Raw genomic sequence first — 22,237 nt, 5'->3', positions numbered from 1 at the left:
AAGGGGCTGCTGTTATTCTGGGGCCTGTCTCTCTCTCTCTCTCTCTCTCTCTCTCTCTCTATCCCTTCTGAGAACGAAGCGCTCCGCAGGGCAGGTTGGTAGCCCAGGACGGAGAGGCTGGGCTCTGTGCTGCCGGCTGGGGAACTGGGGAGGGGAAAAGCTCCGGCAGATGTATCTGAGAACCGGATTTTGCTGTGGAGCCTCCTGAGGGCTGGGTGGGGGATGGTGCCGCTATTCGCCCTGGCAACTCTGTGCTAAAGCACTTACGCCTCTTGTTCAGCTTGTGCGAGCTGGGGCTTGACGCAGCACCAGCCTCCAGCCAGCTCTGCGGCCAGGCCCGATTCTGGTCTCAGGCCAACTCTAGCCCGGCTTGCTGCATTGCCCTCGGCAGGGTGAGCCCTAGGAGCCGAGAGTCCAAGGCAGAGCTGGGGCCTGGGTCAGAATGACAGGTCCCAGCACCCCCAGCTTTGGGGAGGGAGCTTTGTATCTCGGCTGAGGTGCCACCAGCCAGGGGGCTGGGGCCTGGACAGCTGCCCCGGCCCTGGCAGCCCACACTGTGCAGCAGGGGCCCCTGACGGGCAGTGAAATGTATTGTCTCCAGCAGGCTCTCTCCCTCCCCTCATGCAGTTCCTTTCCCCAGCCCTGGCCACAGATGGCGCTGACCTCCCTTCCTTCTTGTCCTCCCCTCTGTTTCAGACTTCGTGACCAGCTGCCCCCCAGAGCCAGACGCCTCTCCGGAGACAGTGACTCCTCCACGTCATCCACGCAGAGTGGCACCCTGGGCAGGAGGTGTGGCGAGGACCGTGCCTTGCGAACAGCCCGCAGGAAGGAGGTGGGGAGGCACATGCCAGAGGGGGCCCCCAAGAGTCAGCCTTCGAGCCGCAGCCAGTCACGGGAGCGCGGGGCCTTCTTGGAGCTGAGACCGTTGGTGGGGGCCAGGAGGGCAGAGCCAGAGGAGCGGAGCCGGCCTCGCCTGGTGAACCGGCCTGTCAGGCCCAGCCCCAGACCGCGGAGCCAGGGGAGAGGTGGCGGGGAGCCAGTACTGCTCATCAGCCGAGGGAAGGACGGGCAGCACTCCTGGGCACGGGCCAACAAGGTGAAGGAGAATGGCCAAGACTCTGGCCGAGCCACGAGCCCGACTCGCAGGCACCTCCCTCGGGGGAGCTCCAGGAGCCCTGCGCCCACCAGTCCCAGAGCGTCCCTTCCAGCCAACAAACTGGCAGAGCCCTCAATCCGGGCACCTCAGCAGACGCTGGGGTCTGTGAGGCAGTGGCAGGCGGGTGAGACTGAGCCAAGGGTCCCTGTGGGGGAGCGGCTCTCTGGGGAGACCCTCCAGGCCAGACAGCTGTCTGAGAGCTTCCGCCAGGAGCTGGAGGAACTGGCAGAGAGCTTCCGGACCCCTCTGTGCCTAGACCCCAGCCAGGAGCAGCAGCTGTACCGGTGCCTGGAGGAGGAGTTCCTGGCCAACTCCCGGATGATCGAGCTGGTCGGGGATGATGGGGAGCCCCTGGGCTGCGCCCACGATGCGGGGCAACTCCAGCAGACCACACCAGACCCAGGGGCCGTTGACTCTGCCTACTGCTCCTCCAGCTCCTCCTCCTCATCGCTGAACTTCTTCAGCAAGCACGGCTTCCAGGCAGACTTCGGTGAGCGGCCCAAAGACGACCCCAAGAGGAACCCCGCATCCCAGCGCCCATGGCCCTCCAACTGTAGCCCAGCCCACACTGAGTTCCAGAATGGCTCTGGCTGGAACTCCCACGTCGCCCTGGAGCCGGCCACATGCTGGAGGAAGCCAGCTCTCTCAAGTTCCTCTGATGAAAGTAACTACTACACAGCCTTGAATGACCTCCAGGAGGTGGCCGAGGGAGCAGAGGTCTCCAGTCCAGGCATGGATGCGGCCTGGACCATCTTGGAGCTTGCAGGCTCGGACACAGACTTGGGGCCCTCGGCCCCAGATGAGCTGACGGAGACCGAGGGGGACTCTGCGGTGGGGCCTGTTGGTGAGACAGCCCCAGATGGATTGCCGGATGTACTCCAGACACAGGAGGTGGTGCTGAGACAAAAGAAGTCCCCGAAGAAACCAGGCCGAGTGCCTTCCATCTACAAACTGAAGCTGCGGCCCAAGGCCAAGCCACGTGTAGACACTCAGCCAGATAAGAAGCCCTCCAAAATACCGACGCCGCTCAGCTACAAGACGTCCGGCACCTCACCCAAGGGGAGCCCTCCCAAGCGCCCATCTGAGCACAAGCCCTGGAGAGCTTTTCACAGCGTCTTCTCCTCCTTCATGGAGCCGCCGCAGGGCCAGATGGAGCCAAGAGGGCCAGACGAGGATGCCTGGGCATGATGGGCTGGTAGCACTCGTACAAGATGGAGGGACCAGCCTGTAGCATTCCCCACTGTTGCTCCCAGATCCCCATGTCCCACACCTGCTGCCTTGGATGTGCTGCTGTAGTGGCCCTGGCTTGCTGCTGCTGCTGGGAAGGGGTGGGTGGCCAGATGCCCCAGAGTTTTTTATTTTTGAAGATAGCTCTGGATGGAGCTTCCATTTGCAGGGCCAGACCCAGGGTCAGAGGAGGGCTGGGCAGCTGGGTGGTTTTGATTTTACTTGAGATCTCTTAAGTGAATTGACTTTTAGGGGGACGTTCCGGAGCCCTGGAGAAAGGCTAATGTAGTGCCCATCTTTAAAAAAGGGAAGAAGAAGGATCCTGGGAACTACAGGCCGGTCAGCCTCACCTCAGTCCCTGGAAAAATCATGGAGCAGGTCCTCAAGGAATCAATTCTGAAGCATTTCGAGGAGAGGAAAGTGATCAGGAACAGTCAGCATGGATTCACCAAGGTCAAGTCATGCCTGACTAACCTAATTGCCTTCTATGACAAGATAACTGGCTCTGTGGATGAGGGGAAAGTAGTGGACGTGTTGTTCCTTGACTTTAGCAAAACTTTTCACATGGTCTCCCGCAGTATTCTTGCCAGCAAGTTAAAGTAGTACGGGCTGGCTGAAATGGACTATAAGGTGGATAGAAAGTTGGCTAGATTGTCAGGCTCAACGGGTAGTGATCAATGGCTCCATGTCTAGTTGGCAGCCGGTATCAAGTGGAGTGCCCCAAGGGTCGGTCCTGGGGCCGGTTTTGTTCAATATCTTCATAAATGATCTGGAGGATGGTGTGGATTGCACCCTCAGCAAGTTTGCAGATGACACTAAACTGGGAGGAGTGGTAGATACGCTGGAGGGTACTGTTAGGATACAGAGGGACCTAGACAAATTAGAGGATTGGGCCAAAAGAAATCTGATGAGGTTCAACAAGGACAAGTGCAGAGTCCTGCACTTAGGACGGAAGACTTCCATGCACTGCTACAGACTAGGGACTGAGTGGCTAGGCAGCCGTTATGCAGAAAAGGACCTGGGGTGACAGTGGACGAGAAGCTGGATATGAGTCAACAGTGTGCCCTTGTTGCCAAGAAGGCCAATGGCATTTTGGGATGTATAAGTAGGAGCGTTGCCAGTAGATCGAGGGACGTGATCATTCCCCTCTATCGGGCATTGGTGAGACCTCATCTGGAGTACCGTGTCCAGTTTTGGGCCCCACACTACAAGAAGGATGTGAAAGAGTCCAGCAGAGGGCAACAAAAATTTATTAGGGTGCTGGAGACACATGACACATGACTGATGAGGTGAGGCTGAGGGAACTGGGATTATTTAGTCTGCAGAAGAGAAGAATGAGGGGGGATTTGATAGCTGCTTTCAACTTCCTGAAAGGGGGTTCCAAAGAGAATCTTAGAATATCAGGGTTGGAAGGGACCTCAGGAGGTCATCTAGTCTAACCCCCTGGTCAAAGCAGGACCAATCCCCAACTAAATCATCCCAGCCAGGGCTTTGTCAAGCCTGACCTTAAAAACCTCTAGGGAAGGAGATTCCACCACCTCCCTAGGTAACCCATTCCAGTGCTTCACCACTCTCCTCGTGAAAAAGTTTTTCCTAATATCTAACCTAAAGCTCCCCCACTGCAACTTTAGACCATTACTCCTTGGCCTGTCATCTGCTACTACCGAGAACAGTCTAGAGCCATCCTCTTGGAACCCCCCTAGGTCTAGAGGATGGATCTTTTTCACTAGGAGGGTGGTGAAGCACTGGAATGGGTTACCTAGGGAGGTGGTGGAATCTCCTTCCTTAGAGGTTTTTATGGTCAGGCTTGACAAAGCCCTGGCTGGGATCATTTAGTTGGGGATTGGCCCTGCTTTGAGCAGGGAGTTGGACTAGATGACCTCCTGAAGTCCCTTCCAACCCTGATATTCTATGATGCCTGCGGGTCTTAGACCTTCCTTGGTTTCAGACCAGAATTGTTGTGGGGGTCTGGGATTGAACACCCTCAGATGCCCTCTGGGTCTTCTGACCCCCAAAGTGCTTTGATCTCCAGCTCAGGGCACCCCATCATTCTGCGCTGAAACCCAAGAGGCTCTGTGGCCATTCTTCAGGGTTGTGATCGCTGTGGGGGAGGGCGTAGTGGATGGGGCACACCTCCTCTGAGCAGTAGCAGAGAGGGACTGAGCTGCACAGCAGAGTCTCCGAGGGGAAGGCAGTGCAGTTGGACTTTATTTGAGTTAGGGTTGTTTTCTATTGCCTCTGGGTTTGGGGCGGGCGGGGTGGAGGGAGGGTTAGCGAACTGTATTGCACATCTTTTCGGAAGCACCTACGGGGCCCCCAGCATTAAGTGACCCTGACGTACTGTATGTTTGTTAATAACATCTGTATTTATAGATAATATATTGAGTGTCTGTGTACATATAACTACTCTGCGTAGGCTGCTGCTTCCCTCGGTGTCATCAGCCCTAGGAACGTAGAGCTGGAACTGACCATAGAAGGACTAAGGCCAATAAAAATAATGACCCAACCCCCCCCGTGTCCTGTCTGTCCTGGTTTGTATATTGCCAGGGTGGGGGTGGGGTACTGGAAGAACTGGCCCTAGGACAACCCTAAAGGTGTAATCTAGGCAGGCTTCGGCCATGTCCCAAATCTACCGCCCCTCCCACCCATCAAATTGTTCTACCATCCGTGTTGTGGGGGGAGGGGGCATACTCCAGCCCAAGGGAGCTGGAAGCTTTGGGGATAATCCCCCATGTCATTTCTCCATCCCCTCCAGGTGCTGTTCCAACTTCTCCTCCTTAGCAGGGCTCTTTCCCTGCCAGGGGGAATCAGCACTAGGGCTGGCTGCTTCCAGGGCTCAGAACAGTGGTCTCTGCTGGCCAGAGGCGAGAACTACAGCAAAAAATAAAGTGATGGGGGGGTGGGGGGGGAATTTATTTGCTGGGATAGAGGCCAGCATCTCAGGAGGGTCCTGCCTGATGCAGGCCAATTGCCCAACGTGTCCCATGCTGATCCTCCTCACCCACCCCAGCTTTCTGCCTCCCTGAGTCCTGCCTTGGCAGTCCTAGGTCGAGAGGAGATTTTTAAAACGTAAACTGGCAAGGGGCTGGGGGCAATGGGCGCTGGTCAGGGGGTAGAGGTCCTTCCACCACGCTCCTGGGCTCGGAAAGGCGAGTTGTGGATGCTACTATTAAGCCCGTGATCCAACTGCTGCTCCGAGAGCTGGAGTGTGGAACGAGTCCCCTGGGCGTGGGAGGGAGATGGGGGCCAGCTAAGGTGACCCTTCTTACGTGGCCATGGGAACACAAGTTCCATGGGTCAGGTCCCCTGCTGTGCCCTCCCAGAGAGGGAAGAACAGCTGGGCCTGACTATCAGACTAGCAGCCCTCATCTTCAACAAGGTGAGGGGGAGACCCCAAGAGCCCAGCTGCCTGGCCCCTTTTGTAGCTGACACCCCAGGCTGGAGGGCCGGGTTTGGAACCCCCAGTTCTCCCTCCACACACTGTAAAACAAGCGTTGTTGTGTCCCAGCAGGTATCTCACGGGGGGGGGGCAGTTTGCGCTATTAGGAAAGTTTTCTTGGCGCTGTCCCTTGGGGGCGTGCACACCTAGAGCAGCAAGGGGCAGGGTGAGCAGTGCTTGCTGCCCTGGCTGTTTTGACCATGAGAAGCTCGTTCTGCCCATGCTAATGTTTGAAAGGGCAAGAGGCGCGAGGGAATCCTTGTACCTAACATCCTGACTTTTGTAATGACTCCCAAACACCATGCCTCTTGCCCCTGCCTTTTCTCCCAAGGATGGGGCTTCAGCCTGTGCCCTCCCCTCCCCTGAACCAAGCCATCCCATTTTAGGGGCATTTTCCCTGATAAGCCAACTAAATTTTCCACCAGCTGGTTATGCTATCTCCTCACCCCCTATTTTGAACCAGAGTAATCCTTAAACAGGAGCGATTAACAAACAAAAACTACAGCCACCCCCACTTCCCCCCGCAATCTAATAGGGCTTCCACCTTACTCAAGTCCCAGTCTTGTCTCCTTTGTTAACCAGGGTGCACATGGCCTGTGTCCGGCACACAGCTAGTGGCTGAAGAGTATATTGCAAGCAACATCTCATTACATCCCCCAAAGCAAGGTGGGATGCCCCGGCCCTCATTTCTGGTTTTGGAAGCCAGGCCCTAGAAATTGTGGGGAGTCAATGCCCAAGCCCCAATTGGCTCAGTGCCAGGTATGCTACAGCAGTGAGGGAACCAGCAAGCCCCAGAACAACAGACCTCCCCCCAAAGTATACCACAAGTCAAGGCGGCCAAACACACCCGGCTCCTGTAGCAGTTTTCCTGGGTTTGATGCTCCCCCTCTTCCCCTGAAAGTGCAGCAGTTTGGCTCCCGGGCGAGGAGCAGAGCATGAGAATAGCCCTTAGGAGGAGTGAGGGCCTGACCACAGGGGCTGGATGTCCAGCCTGGTGGAGGGAGGGGCCTGCAATGGGAATATTGGGGAGAGGGGCTGAACTTGCGAGAGTGGAGGATCTGGACCAGTTGCCCAGAATCGGGCTGGGGAGCATGATCAGGCCAAGGCTGGGAGCAGCTACTCCTAGTGAGAATGAGAGATGCTTTCCCCCGCCCCGGTCTCACTATCTCCTGCCTATCTATGACATGCTGCCTAGCCCCAAGGCCCCATGACCCTGTACCCCGCCGGCTCCCCCGGCCAGGGTCCCCCTGGGGACCGTGTTCAGTGCCGTGTGCAGTACATTTGGTTTCACACCCCTCCCCTCCCCAACCCCTTCGGCCCTCAGCACCACCCCAAACTGAGCTGCAGGCAGCTGGAAGGCGAGTCCAGCCCCCGGCCGAAGGGAGGGTCAGTCTGCCCCGCTGTGGAAACCAATCTAGAGGCCTGTCCCCATACCCGCATCTGTCATCGGGGTTGTTGTCAGCCCCTTAAAAACTACCCAGCTAGGCTGTGGGGGTGTAAACAACCAGGGTATTTATTAAAACCACCAACCGTTGGCAGCACGGGGAAGCCGAGGTGAACCAAAGGACTCGGAACCGGTGCTATACGGTGAGTAAAGGCCCGGCAGGGTGCGGTGACAGCGGGTACGTTCCCTCCCCTAGGATGGGGCCCAGGGACGAGGATGGAGGCTCCATGGACCACACCCCCCGCCCTGCAGCTGCGAGGCCCCTCGCAACGCCAGGACAGCTCCGGCCTCGGCCAGGAAGGTGGAACCCCCAGGTGCGGAGGGACCTCGGGGTCAGGCGCTGACGGCTCTGCCCCAGCAATGACTTGGGGGGGGGCGAACGAGTGCAGTGCTCAGCGTACTCCTCTGAGGTGCCCGCTGTGCTCGCCCATGGCTGCAGCAGCCGGCCCGCACCGCCAGACTCTGCCACTCCAAAGGGCAGCCCCTTCCCTCCGCTGTGCTGGCCGTTACTGCGCAGATCACAGCACCATTAGGAACCATGCAGCACCCGCTCCTGTCCCATGGTGCCTCCTGGGCTCCAGCTGCTGTGACCCCACACAAGGGCTCCCCCTGCTGGCTGTGGCAAGCATGACTGCAGCCCGGGGCTGGGGGGGTGCCTGAGGGTTCTGCAGGTGGGTGGGGGCAAGGCAGCCGCAGTGGCCGCAGCGTGCATTCAGTGAGCTAGGCCGTGACATCCACCACGGCCTTGGCCCATCGCATTAACAGCACCGCGGAACCTGCCGCCCAGCCCCACAACTGGCAGCTGCCGTGGCAATGTCCCATGTACAGTCTGCGCCAGCCCCTCCACCGCCCAGCTCCCACCTGCATCACGGCGGAGATTCCTGCCGCCTTCCCTTCAGCACACCCTGCTGCTTGGCCACAAGGACGCTGGCTGCGGGGCACGCCAAAACATTAAAAACAACCCAAATCCCCCAAAGCACTTACCAGGCTGGGCTCCTGTGCGGGGCACATGGCAGGCTTAGTGTGCCACCCCGTGCCATGGCTTCAGCAGCACCCGATTAGCTGTACCTTAGATTGCAGGGGGGGGCACACGGTGGGGTAGTCCTAGCCCCCGGGGGCTCTTTTCACTGAGGGTGGCATGTGAGTTCTGCAGCAGAGTGGTGCTGCTCCCAGCTTGTGCCCCGGGGGCAGGGAGTCAGGGTTTTGTTTACAAACAGCTAAGAAAGGGCTGGTAAGTAAATTAAGGTTTCAGAGGAACAGCCGTGTTAGTCTGTATTCGCAAAAAGAAAAAGAGGACTTGTGGCACCTTAGAGACTAACCAATTTAAGCAAAAGAATGAGTCAGAGGAGAGGAGAGCACGTAACCCCCAAGGGTGGCAGGTGCTACCCCAGGCTGGGTCGTACAGCAATGGCTGCTGTCAGCACATTTAACTGAAAACCATTTTGTTTTGTCATGTTTTTGTTCGGCGTTCTAGAAAAGGAAGGAATTAGAAAGCGCCATGTGAGTATCAGATGTGATTATACATCAAATTCTTCGGGTTTCAGCTGTAATTCAGGCCAATTCCAGAACAAAGCACAGAAATTGCATCCAGAAAGTCCATAGCGTGGACGATTATTGTCATGATTTGTATTATTCACTGGACCCCATCTGTGTGCTCAGCACAGATGCCAGAAAATGTAGTCACTGAGCCAATGTGCATAAAGCGTGGGGGAGCCCTGGCTCAGATATTTACGTATGAAGTGTCCGGTTATTAAGCACATTCATATAAATGAGTAGAGGTGCTGATGGCAACAGTTTTACCTGATTAAGGACTAGAAGAATTAACCCTCCAACTCTTTTTCAAGAGGCAGAGCTGCCCAGAGCTCCCGTGCCTCTTCAGAGCAGCGGCCGGGTTCGTCTGTATCTGCAAAAAGAAAAGGAGGACTTGTGGCACCTTAGAGACCAACAAATTTATTTGAGCATAAGCTTTCGTGGGCTACAGCTCACTGCATCAGATGCAACTTCATCTCTAGGGTGCCACAAATCCTCCTTTTCTTTTTGCGTGCCTGTTTAGTTTCCTTTCCTGCCTGCAGTAGCCCTGATATACCTCAGAAAACGAAATTTTTTCCTTAACTTTAAAATGTGAAATTTTCTTGCTGCTTGGTTTGAAATATTCTCCTGTGAGACCTGCTGGCGGGAGGGGGCCGGTGAAAGTAAAGGCTGGTTTGTGCACCCCCTCAACTCCTCAGGCAGCAGAGACCGTTTACACTACCAACACGTCCAGCGCGGATGAGCAGCGCTGTAGGGCAGCTCTCGCGGGACGGGGGTGAGCAGAAGGCATCCTGGGTCCCTGCTCAGTGCCCCCTGCTGCCCTGCGTCATATCTCAGGAGCCCCATTACTTCCTGGTTCCTTCCTTGACATTATTTTTAAAACCCTCCTGCTGTCCAGCTGCTTTCCCCGGAAAGGGAGCGTCAAACTTCCCAGGGCTTACAGGGGGAGGGGCGGACGTCCACACGTCCAAGCAGCGGAGAGGCTGGCCAGAGTGGTCACTTTTGGAACTGTGTGATATCCTTCGGAGGCCAAAGGGCGTTTACGGTGGTGGACCGTGTCTTCACTTTCACAGCAGTGCAAAAAGAACAACGGTAAGAGCAGAACCCCTCTCGTAAAGGTGGTTTTCTTGTTGCCGTCAAAGTTCTGAGTTTCACCGCAAAAAATCATTAACAAGTGTAGGTTTCAGAGTAACAGCCGTGTTAGTCTGTACTCCTTTTCTATTAACAAGTGTAGACGCTTCCGGGGTTTTAGCACAGAAAAGAGACTTTTTGCGCTTTAAATGGTAAATGTAGACATACCCTAAGGGTCTTCTGGAGAGTCACTAGGCTTTAAACAGAAGTGACAGCAGGTTTGCCAACTCTCATGAGTCTCAGGATAATTATTGTTTTCCTTAAAGCCCCAGCTCCTGGAGTCAAGTGACGTGATGATTTCAGCCTTCATTCTTAAAGGAAAAGGAAGTTTCTAGCCCTTGTGGCTGTGGAGACAGCATCCAAACATGACCCCTGGGCACCCTAAGGGCTCACAAAGTGGAAGGCCAATAACAAGAACCCAAATCTAGTGTAGTTACATGATCTCATGGTTTCAAGCCAATCTCCTGATTTTGGTGACCCTGACTCGTGATTTTTGAACATGTGGGGTTGGCAATACTGTGAAAGTGACTTGAAAGGGTCAAGTTTCACTCCTGTCTAAAGCCAGTTTCTCGTCTGTTATTTGTAGTGGGGTGACACCCCTAGAGCCCCAGGCAGGCGCCGTATACAATCAGGGGCCTTGCCCTAGTAGGATGTTTCCAAAAGTTCAATGATCTGTTCCAAGCTTGCTGAACTGCAAAAAGCGAGTAGCCGAAGGGACAGAAAGTAACCCAGACATCTCTACACCTGTTTCCAGTGCTGCAGTGCGGAGTAAGCTCCTACACTGCAATTTCAAACCTAACCCGGGTCCCTTCAATGACTTGACACAAGACGTCAGTACATGTTAGTATTAGAGCTGAATGGGTCTAATATTTATTGACTGTTTCCTTTATATAGGAACTGGAATCAGTGCTCCTGTCAGCCAATTGCTAAGTTATTATCTGCTAACAATTAGAGTTTTCAGGTGTCTAAGTAGCCTCTGGAATCATGGTTAAAATTGTGCCCTTCCTCCAATCTGAAGTGGTGCCTTTAGATAAGTGCACGTGGGCCTGAACTATTCAGCTTCGGCCAGCAAGTCATGGACTAGGAAGTCATTGCCATGTGTTTTCATAGAATCAGAATATAAGGGTTGGAAGGGACCTCAGGCGGTCATTGAGTCCAATCCCCAATTTTTGCCCCAGATCCCTAAATGGCCCCCTCAAGGATTGAACTCACAACCCTGGGTTTTGCAGGCCAATGCTCAAACCACTGAGCTATTCCTCCCCCACCCCTGCTACAGGGGGCCAGGCCGAGGCTTCATACAGCAGTTACAGTCCACACAGCAGCCCTTAAAACAGCTGCATGAAAGTTCATTTTGTCAGGGGAAGCGAGGAGCTGGAGGAGTTCATACCTTACCATCCACCCAGCACAGCACCAGCAATCCACGCTCCATGCCCTGGCTCCCCATTGATCACCCCATTGTCCCTCCAAAAGAATATTGGCAGACAGTTCCGCAGGAAGAAAGGAAGCTCAGGGTTGGTGCTGTCACTGGGGTGGGGCGAGGTGGAGCGGGAGGGAGCTACGTGGTTCTGTCTGGCTACCACTGACACGGCCAGGCCCGCTGGCCAAAGAGCCGCCCTGAGCGTGCTGCGGCTGCTGGGAACCAGATCTCACCAACGCAGCAGCCAGAGCTGCTCCCCACCAGGCATGTCAATTTCATAAACCTGCTAACAGGAAATGAACCCATTGTTTGGTTCAACTGAAGGTTTTCACGAAATATTTTATTTTGTTGAGAAATTTTCAAACATAATTTTTGAAAATTTCCCCCCAAACTGGTTGGGGTGAAGGGAGAGAAAAGCCATGTCCACGGGCTTCCTGCTCTACCCCTCATTGGTTCCATCAGCAAACAAGAGGGGAAGGTTGGGGGGAGGGGCAGTGGCAGCAACGGGGATTTTTTTTCCCCACCCCCATGAACTAAAACATTAAAAAAAATGTTTAATAAAATAATGAAACATTTTGACCAAAATTCTCACGTTTGGTTTGGTTGAAAAGGCTGCAACATTTTGTAAAAGAAAGTTTTGTTGAAAACATTTTGCCCCTCGCCCCAACATGGGCCTAAAACCAGCTGGCCAAACGGTCACAGCTAAGGAATGTGTTTGGGGGGCTATAGAGCCCTGTTTGCATCTGCTCTGGAGCCAGCAGCATGTGCTCAGTCCCTGCAGACTTTCCCCAGTAGGGATTGCCTCCACACAAACCCTTGTGCACCTGACCTGAGCTCCTTTGGGTGCTACAGCACTCAGCAGTGGACGCTTTAGGGTAGGGGGGTGAGCAGATCACATCTCCCCCCACTCTCTGTCCCCATCACATCTGCAACCGCAGCACCCCCCTGCACTGCCCCGCATCAGCACCATAAGCCAGCTCTGGGATTCACATTTAAATAAGGACCACAACCACGCTCAGGTCATCCCCATTCTCATCTGCTCTGGAGCCAGCAGCATGTGCTCAGTCCCTGAGAAGTTGGGGCACAGGTGCCCAGAACGACGACACAGTGGAACCCCTGGCGCCAGGAGAGGCGAGGTGGTGGTGGGAGGGTCCCCGCTGCACACAGAGCCCATTTCAGGTGGCGCTGGGTAACCAGTTCCCAACCCGCCCCCACTCTACGCCCAGAGCAGAGGGAGCACCCCCTGGAGGTGGCGGGCAGCATGTCTCCCATGAGGCTGCACCTGGTTGTGCACAGCGCCCCCTGGAGGCGCATAGTGGAGTGGTGGTGTTTGCAGCCCCGGGCCAGCACACTGCTCAGCATCTCCTTGAAGAGCAGGACAATGTGCCCATTGTACTTGGCAGAGCACTCCATGGAGCCGCACTTCCAGCTCTTCTTCACCAGCACCGAGAGCGTCCGAGGCGGCATGAAGCGCTGCTTCTGCTGGTCCCGCTTGTTCCCCACCACGATGATGGGGGCCTCCCGGGTGCCACCTACCCTGTGGGAGAAAGGACCCATAGATCAGGGAGTGCTGCAAGGGGCAGGAGCCGTCTGAGAGACGCCTCGTGGGGAGTGACCGACTGCCCCAAGCAAAAGCTGTGGCCAGCCCTGGCGAGGGGGAGGAGAGGACTTCCAGTAGCCAGTGTAAACTGTGCTAGGTGCCTGCCCACTCTCATCCCCAGCTGGCCTCAACACCAGCCGTGATGTGCTGTTATTTACAGGTCTTTACACAACCGCCCTCATCTGACTCTAGCTTGTTGTCCACACAGAGCCACCTCCCCTCCTGGAGCCAGAGTTTCTCTCCTCTTCCCTCCAGCCAGGATGGTGAACTAGGAGTATCTGCACCCCCCATAAATTGCGGGACCCACCTGTGATCCCCCAGCACCCAAAGTGAATGAGTTAATTCTGATGTCTGAGTCTCGGCCCACGGCCAGCCTGACCAAGGAGATGGATCTGCCCTGGAGCTAGATGCAGACAAGGGAGGTTTGGCCAGGTCTCCGGCTGCAGAGATCAGAAGCCTCTGAGTTTAGGGCTGGTGGCATCACCCCAGGAAGAGGATCCCCGGCACTTATTTTGTGCCAGGGCTTCCCAGCACTTTCAAGCTTAGCAGTTCATAGCCATGGCACTGCTGGGCTCCCAGCCAGCAACCGCCGCTCTCCAGCCACCCAGGTCTGAAGGCAGCAGAGCCAGGAGCACTGGGCAGTGGCAAGCGAGTGCCTTGAGGAACTTCTCCTGGCAGCCAGGCTCTACAGGCAGGGACCGGCTCCAGAGGGCATTGCTGGCCAGTACCAGGCTCCTTTGGGAGCACGTTGGGGCAGAGCTCAGAGCTGTGTTGCCACCTGGCCTGGGGTGCACCCACCTGTGCAGCAGCAGCTGGCTTGGGGAGCAGGTGTCGGCTTCCTCTGGGCTGCGGGGGTGCTCAGTACCCTGCTCTGCCCCCGTCCTTCCGGAAGCTCCCCACCCCCCCTCCCCCGCCTCTTCTTGCCCCTTCCCACCCAGTTCCACCCACTCCCCCAGGTGCGCCCCAGCCCTGCTCCTCTCCTCTCCAGCATGCCACAAAACAGCTGATCACAGCAGGTGCTGGGGGGGTGGGGGCTGCCGGTGGGGGAGTTGGGCAGGCAGGGCAGCCAGGCAGCACCCCAGCTCCCGCGGTGCAGAGAACCAGGGGCCAGAGCAGCTCCCACCAGCTTCCCACTGGTTTCTGACAGGAGACGACAGTTTGAAGGGGAGGGGAGGCTTGTGGGGGGGCATGCAGAGTGACATGCCTCCCCCGATTGCTTGGGCGCATGGGGTGGCTGGGCCCCTTCCCTGAGGGGCAGCTGAGCCAGCGAGCTGCGCCAGGCAGGGAGAGGCAGAGGCCGGAGGAACAGCTGGAAGCTGTAGGGAGGGGCCGCTGCTTTCTGGGAGGGAGGGGCTGCCCGCGGGAGGCATGACTTGACCAGTTCCAGGGTTGTGCCCCCCCAGGCAGCATGCACAGGTCATCTCTGGTTTGAAACCTCTGTGCTAAATGGAAGGCAGAAATCTGGGGGGGCGGGTGAGGGGGGGCGACAGATGACACGTGACTCTTCACGTCCCCCCCATTACCTCTAGGGATGCAAATATGCTTGCTCGCCCCGGGCGTTAAAATGAGCCCCGGTATATTTTTCATTTCAAATTAAGCACTGAGGAACTCCTGGGATCTGTGGCCCTTCCCTTTCCCCCACTCCCTTTGGGAGCTCAAATGGAGCCATGGGGGGCACCCAGCTTCCCCCCCCCTTCCCACCCCACACTCACCTGTTCTCCATGATCTGCTGCTGGATCATCTTCATGTATTCGAAGCTCTCGGGGTTGCAGATATCATACACCTGCACGTAGGCATTGGTGTTCCTCAGCCCATGGCACTTCACATCCAACCACTCCTGGGGGAGGGAGAGTGCAGGCTGCTTGGGGGAGGGGGGGCAGGAGAGCCATCCCATCAGCCTCCACCCCACCACTGGAGGTCCTGCCTGCAAGGCAACTGTGGGGCAGGGAGGCTTCAACAAGCAAAGGGGAGGAGACCAAGATCTCCTCAGCTCTCAGAAAGGACGGCTGAGGGTTGTGGGCAGTGTGGGAGCCCAGGATTGCTTAGACCCTCTCACCCATCAGTGTCGGGGGCCGTTGGGAAGGGGGTGGGTGTTGCTTGGAGACTGAATGGCCCAGGGCAGGGGGATGGTCCCAGGCTGCGATTCATGGGGGTGGGGCGGGGGAACCATTAGCCACTCCCTTATTGACTCATGAGAGCATCCCAGCCCCTGCCCTGGGCTCCCCTCCCTACTCTGTCACAGCAGCACGTGCATGCAAACCCCACACCTACCTGCATGTTTGGGACACCTGCCCAACCACTGAGCTGCTCTCAGGAGTTGCTATCAGAGCTGGCTGGAAAGGGGAAGTCCCGTTTTCTGGGAAATTCTGGGGTGTCGATGTTTCATTTCCTATTGGAACAACATGTCAACATCCCAGAAATTCCAGTGGCCACAATGCTCGGGAACTGGGCAGCAGGGCTGGCAACCAGGCCACCCATGGAGCTGGTCAGGCCCCATCAGCCAGCCACCCAGGACACCTGATCAACGGACCTGCCTGCCTGGCTTCCCAACGTTTGGATGGAATCAGCACATTCCCATGGAATGTTTGTCACATGAGCTGTTTCCAGCAAACACTGTTCGGTCTGAAAAACGTCACCCTGCTTTATTGTTAGATAAGAGTTTTCTGCCCTCAGGGATGTGTTCAGCCAATGAAAGTTTGTTCTGATGATGTAATGATTTTGGCTCCAGGCCTCAACTGGTATAAATCAGCATTGAATCACACCAGCTGGGGGCCTGTCCCCACTGACTCCGATGGAGCAGCACTGATTTACAGCCGCTGAGTTTGCCAGAGAGGGTGTGTCAGGGGCGCGTGGCAGGAGTTAGGATGTTCCTTTTCAGTTTGCTCATGTTGTTGGCTTTAGCTGTTAATAAAAACCTCACTTTGTGAATCTAACTCTGCACCCTTGAACAGGGCGGCTCCAAATGCAATCCTGGCCGACATGCCACAGCAGCTGAGTTCAATTGGTTTTTTTCTTGCCCAGAAACACGCCCATGTGCTAAGAGGTGGCCATGTGCAGCCACGCAAACCCCAACCCCAGGAGCAGCAGATGGTCTTAGCTGCTCCAGTAAGAGGCACTACCAACTGTGACGTATCGGGTTCTTCAGAGAGAATATTCTCCCTGATGGTGGCTTAGAAGGTAGGAAATCAACTCAAACTCAATTAGAGGCTCCTTGAAGATCAGGGGAAGAGATGAGAAATGCACATCTACTTTCAAACCAGTGCTTTTAATCAGAAATTTCATTGGATGGATGAAGACTCAGCATGATGTTGCCTTTAATTCTTTCAACGATCATGACCAGGGCTGTCCGTGCTGCCCAGGAAAGTGTGTTATGGGGCAGACTGCTTGGAACTCACTTGGCCTAGCTTGCCTGTCCTTCTTGACTTTGGGAAACAATTCAAAGGGCATTGCAACCATAGAAATGGATTCAGCTGGGCCCTGGAGAACATCTCCCTAAGCATGGCCCAGCCTATCACCACGGAGAAAGGATGGGAAACCAGAATGCAGAACAAAACTCAGCTTCCCAAAAGAGCAGTGGGATGAGCCATGGAAGTAGAAGCTGGGAAGTGTCATATGGGTTATCAAGTCTAACCTTCTGCAATCAGTGATGCTTCTCCTCTCTGCAGGCATTCTCAGCCTGAGGGGCATGACCCACAGAGGGTTGCAAAAGGTTGAGAGCCATTGCCCTGGGGGCATTAACTTGTCTCTTCAAGAGCATTTCTCATGATGGGGTAAGGAGGCGGCTACTAAATGGGTGACCTCATGAGGAAGAGATTGACCCTTTAAATAAACCTAGAGCGAGGAAGGGAGCAAAGGACCAGCATCGAGCCGAGCAGGGTTTAGTCACTGCTGCCAAATGAGCCACATAGGCCTGAAGCCTGTCCCCTCGTGGTGGAAGCCCTTTCCACTCACCTCCAAGGTGAAGGGCCCTGGGACTAGCAGAGAGCAGAAGGCCCAAGTGGGGATCTCAGGCATCACTCCTGTGTAAGGGGCCTTTCACCTCTGGGTCGGTGTGGTGAGGGGTTTTGGGGGCAGCAGAATCATGGGGGGGCTCCTGCCCCTCTCCAATCTCCCTTCATCACAAGGGGCAGCTAGCCACTGCTTATCGACATTGCTGCCCCCATGGCCCCTTGCCAAGCCAAATTAAGCTCGGATGCCTGGACACCCAGTTTCCATCCATTCTTGATGGTTAGGCCAGTCTCTGCCTTCTAAGGAAATACGCAAGAGTGGGGGCATACAGGCCCTATTCTCCTAGCTGCCAAATGGCCCCCAAAGCCTGAAAACAGTGACAATGACTGTGACAATGAAAGGAAATGTGAGTCGTCATTTGAGTTCGGCGTGTGCAATGAAGCCTGCAGGGAGAGGCCCGAGCCCCTTCCGAGTCCGACCCTCCTCTTCCCAGACAGCTCCCCGCAGAAGGCACAGAGCAGATGGCTGATACATACACATCTCTGGTTTGCAGCTAATTCAGGCTTTTGCTTCCCACAGGTGCCTAATGCCAGGGTAACCATCTGTTCCTTGAAACCCAGTAATAACTTTCTCTGGACATAGCTGGAATTGTGAGGCTGCATCTAGAAGTGACCTGAAGTGAAGTGACCCGCCCCAGCTCCCATTTCATCAGCCAGCTCTCTTCTTGCTGCCCCGGCAAGCAGCCCAACCCTGGTCCCTTCAACACCTCCCCTGGCTTCTGTGGAACGACAATGCTGCCTGTTGCATTTTCTTAACCCAAGAGTCTCTGAATACTTTACAGACTAGGCCCAGGAATCACAACAGCCACTACTGAAATGCAGCCGCCTGGTGGGTGGATCATGACAGCTGGTTAATTAACACAGCACTATCACAACCAGTTTAGGACAGGAAGTGTAGAAGAATCCTGTATCCAATGAAACTGCAGGTGGCTTTCAGAGAAGCAGAGTGTAGACAGCCCAGGACGTCAGGATTAACAGGCCAGCTCCTAGAGAAAGAACTAGGGGATCTGTAGTGACCACAAGCAGCCAGGGGCTCAGTTCTACATCTCATCCACCTGTTGCTTCCACAGCAGCCCCTGTGCCCAGCTGGTTCCAGACCAGCTGAGAGGTGAGAGCGCCATCTACTGACATACCAGCACCACTGCGAGGTCTCCGATTCAGGTACTGAAGAGACACAGCTTGGCTTTGGAGTTCAGACAGGTATATGCTGGTCCTTGCACCCAGCGGGGCATAACCCACCTCCCATCCTGCACCCTCAGAAGAAGCTATGCAAGGCAAACTCCAGCTTGCTTTTGTGCATTGACATTCACTGCAGCAAATACCTGGAGAAAACAAGTATATATTTTAATAAACTTTGTGGTAAAGCAAATCCCTCTGCCATATGCCATGGTGTTTCTAGTTGTGGAGAAGCCTTTTTAGTGAAGGATCAGACAAGGACTCAAATTTTGCTGAAAGGAGTTATAATAATAAAGCAGCTACTCAGGGAATGGGGAAAGCCTCCCATTAATCAGAGCCATGAAACATGCTCCAGCCCCGGTGGGAGCAGGAAAATACCCTCCTATGCCCCAGATGCAAAGAAGAGAGTTATTTTCCCTGCATGTCCATAATGAAGCAATAATCCTGCTGAGGGGGGCTAGCAATGAGAATGGAGCTGGAATGGTTTGTTCATCTCACAGGCACCTGGAAGACAGAATGATAGCCCCATGCAGACCATTTTAGTGCATTGTTTTTCCCCACCAGGGCCTGGTAATAAGTAAGGCCTTTATGTCTATTAACGTGGTGGCTCCCCTTCCCCCATTCCTGCTGACCAGCCCTTCATTCCCCCCCAACTCTGCTCTGGTTCTGCAGCTGGTGCCCAGCAGTGGGTTTTTCTAGCCTGCTTACTCACTAGGCATGATGGATTCTCACACTGATTTCCAATTTTAAAAACAAACACCACCACCACTAAAATTAACAGCCAAAGGGGAGGTCCCCTCCCCACACCATTGGTTTGGGAGGGGTCAAAGCAGCTGCAGAGCCAGGGAAGCCTGACTGAGATGTACAGTCAGTCGAGACTCTGAGTCAGTTAAGGGGTTTCTTATGATCATAGAATATCAGGGTTGGAAGGGACCTCAGGAGATCATCTAGTCCAACCCCCTGCTCAAAGCAGGACCAATCCTCAACTAAATCATCCCAGCCAGGGCTTTGTCAAGCTTAATCTTAAAAACCTCTAAGGAAGGAGATTCCACCACCTCCCTAGGTAACATATTACAGTGCTTCACCATCCTCCTAGTGAAAAAGTTTTTCCTAATATGCAACCTAAACCTCCCCTACTACAACTTGAGACCATTACTCCTTGCTCTGTCATCTGCTACCACAGAAAAGTCCAGATCCATCCTCTTTGGAACCCCCCTTTCAGGTTGTCAAATATAAAGGGAAGGGTAAACTCCTTTGAAATCCCTCCTGGCCAGGGGAAAGCTTCTCTCACCTGTAAAGGGTTAAGAAGCTAAAGGTAACCTCGCTGGCACCTGACCAAAATGACCAATGAGGAGACAAGATACTTTCAAAAGCTGGGAAGAGGGAGAGAAACACAGGGTCTGTGTGTCTGTCTATAGTCTGTCTTTGTCGGGGATAGACCAGGAATGGAGTCTTAGAACTTTTAGTAAGTAATCTAGCTAGGTATGTGTTAGATTATGATTTCTTTAAATGGCTGAGAAAAGAATTGTGCTGAATAGAATAATTATTTCTGTCTGTGTATCTTTTTTGTAACTTAAGGTTTTGCCTAGAGGGGTTCTCTATGTTTTTTGAATCTAATTACCCTGTAAGATATTTACCATCCTGATTTTACAAGGGGGATTTCTTTATTTCTATTTACTTCTATTTTTATTAAAAGTCTTCCTGTAAGAAACTGAATGCTTTTTCATTGTTCTCAGATCCAAGGGTTTGGGTCTGTGGTCACCTATGCACATTGGTGAGGCTTTTTATCCAACATTTCCCAGGAAAGGGGGGGTGCAAGTGTTGGGAGGATTGTTCATTGTTCTTAAGATCCAAGGGTCTGGAGTCACCTAGGCAAATTGGTGAGGCTTTTTACCAAACCTTGTCCAGGAAGTGGGGTGCAAGGTTTTGGGAAGTATTTTTTGGGGGGGGAGGATGCGTCCAAACAGCTCTTCCCCAGTAACCAGTATTAGTTTGGTGGTGGTAGTGGCCAGTCCAAGGACAACGGGTGGAATATTTTGTACCTTGGGGAAGTTTTGACCTAAGCTGGTAAAGATAAGCTTAGGAGGTTTTTCATGCAGGTCCCCACATCTGTACCCTAGAGTTCAGAGTGGGGGAGGAACCTTGACATGGTGGCATAGTGGTGGGATTAACCTGAAATCATTTTGAGATCCAGTTGAGATTTTCTGAACTAGAAATACAGATTTTAAAAAGGAAATTTTTTTTTCCTTTGGAAAGGAAGTCCAGAAAGCAGCTGAAACTGAAAGCAGCTTGTTTTTTCTCTGCTTTGTGGCCAAGCAGAGACAAAAGGGGATTATCTTTGTGAATTGCAGGTTTTCTTTGCCTGGAGGCAGGGTACTTAACTCCTGCAGGGAAATTCACAGTCTTCCAACCCAGAGGTTTTTTTTTTCTTCCTAAAAGTAAATAGGGGGGGTGTGTTCTACCCATTTGCTTTTTCTTTGGGCTGGGTAAGCAGGTTTCCAAGTAGTTGGAGGTTTTTTGCTTTAATTTGGGCCCAGAGCAGAGACAAGGGAATTGTCTTTTTCTGTAGGCTGACCATCACTATCAGAGAATAGGTATTCTATTCCAGCACAGCAAAATTTTACAGCCAAGTTTTGTTTGTTTATTTCTAAACCTCAGGTGTAAAGTTAGTTAAAAACAGAGAGGTTAGAATGACAAAATCCGCGGCTCGACTACAGCTCGAATTAGCCAAATTTCAGGCTGAGGAAAGACAAAGGGAACATGAAAGACAGATAGAACTCATGCGGCTGAAGAAGGAAGAAAAAAGGGAGGCAGCGAGAGAAGCAGAACACCACCAAGCGGCTGCTCACAGGAGAGCTATGGAAGCAAGGGACAAAGAACTGGAGGAGAAGGAAAAAGAGAGGAAGTATGTGGAGGAGATAGAGAAGATAAAGGCTCAGCAGAATATCCCAACAAACCCTAGTAATCCTTCTCCAAGTACCACTTCCCATCCCAGAAAGTTCCCCACCTACAAGGCAGGCGATGATACTGAGGTCTTCCTAGAAAACTTCGAAAGGGCCTGCCACTCCTTACCACCATCAAACAAATGGCATGGTGGAGAAGTTTAATGGAACTTTGGGGGCCATGATACGTAAATTCGTAAATGAGCACTCCAATGATTGGGACCTAGTGTTGCAGCAGTTGCTCTTTGCCTACAGAGCTGTACCACATCCCAGTTTAGGGTTTTCCCCATTTGAACTTGTATATGGCCGTGAGGTTAAGGGGCCATTGCAGTTGGTGAAGCAGCAATGGGAGGGATTTACACCTTCTCCAGAAACTAACATTCTGGACTTTGTAACCAACCTACAAAACACCCTCCGAACCTCTTTAGCCCTTGCTAGAGAAAACTTACAGGATGCTCAAAAAGAGCAAAAAGCCTGGTATGATAAACATGCCAGAGAGCGTTCCTTCAAAGTAGGAGACCAGGTCATGGTCTTAAGGGTGCTCCAGGCCCATAAAATGGAAGCATCGTGGGAAGGGCCATTCACGGTCCAGGAGCGCCTGGGAGCTGTTAGTTATCTCATAGCATTCCCCACCTCCAACCGAAAGCCTAAGGTGTACCATATTAATTTTCTAAAGCCCTTTTATTCCAGAGAATTAAAGGTTTGTCAGTTTACAGCCCACGGAGGAGATGACGCTGAGTGGCCCGAAGGTGTCTACTACGAAGGGAAATGTGGTGGTGGTGTGGAAGAGGTGAACCTCTCCATGACCCTTGGGCGTATGCAGCGACAGCAGATCCAGGAGCTGTGCACTAGCTACGCGCCAACGTTCTCAGCCACCCCAGGACTGACTGAATGGGCATACCACTCCATTGACACAGGTAATGCTCACCCAATTAGGGTCCAACCTTACCGGGTGTCTCCTCAAGCTAAAACTGCTATAGAACGGGAGATCCAGGATATGTTACAGATGGGTGTAATCCGCCCCTCTGAAAGTGCATGGGCATCTCCAGTGGTTCTAGTTCCCAAACCAGATGGGGAAATACGTTTTTGCGTGGACTACCGTAAGCTAAATGCTGTAACTCGCCCAGACAACTATCCAATGCCACGCACAGATGAACTATTAGAGAAA

General features: G+C 53.7%; 2 protein-coding genes across 5 annotated transcripts in view; one reads left to right on the top strand and one right to left on the bottom strand.

The window, feature by feature from the left end:
• GAS2L1 (growth arrest specific 2 like 1) overlaps window positions 1–3,834 on the top strand; it is a 35,823-nt gene extending 31,989 nt beyond the window's left edge. For all 4 annotated transcript variants that reach the window (XM_073312850.2, XM_073312851.2, XM_073312849.2 and 1 more), the window contains one exon: window positions 697–3,834. In XM_073312850.2, the coding sequence (XP_073168951.1) occupies window positions 697–2,344 (1,648 nt within the window). In that variant the 3' untranslated portion in view covers window positions 2,345–3,834. The remainder of the gene's footprint in view (window positions 1–696) is intronic.
• A 4,298-nt stretch (window positions 3,835–8,132) lies between these two features.
• Window positions 8,133–15,221, bottom strand: RASL10A (RAS like family 10 member A). The gene is made up of 4 exons (XM_078848983.1): window positions 15,216–15,221; window positions 14,657–14,802; window positions 12,565–12,881; window positions 8,133–8,197 (listed from the first exon to the last, which is right to left on the bottom strand). The coding sequence occupies exons 1-4, from the start codon at window positions 15,219–15,221 to the stop codon at window positions 8,133–8,135; spliced, it is 534 nt and encodes a 177-aa protein (XP_078705109.1).
• Window positions 15,222–22,237: the final 7,016 nt, after the last annotated feature.

The sequence above is a fragment of the Lepidochelys kempii genome, chromosome 15 (assembly GCF_965140285.1).
Source record: "Lepidochelys kempii isolate rLepKem1 chromosome 15, rLepKem1.hap1, whole genome shotgun sequence".
Taxonomy (NCBI): Eukaryota; Metazoa; Chordata; order Testudines; family Cheloniidae; genus Lepidochelys; species Lepidochelys kempii.
Note: the sequence above shows the minus strand (reverse complement) of the source record. Positions and strands in the feature narration are given on the sequence as shown.

Excerpts from the sequence above, each read along its gene's own strand:
- RASL10A (XM_078848983.1), bottom strand. Across the intron at positions 12,882-14,656 it reads CAGCAGATCATGGAGAACAG|GGTAGGTGGCACCCGGGAGG; the intron begins GTGAGTGTGGGG and ends TTTCTCCCACAG. Across the intron at positions 8,198-12,564 it reads GTGCTCCCTCTGCTCTGGGC|CCAGCGTCCTTGTGGCCAAG; the intron begins GTAGAGTGGGGG and ends CGTGCCCCGCAG.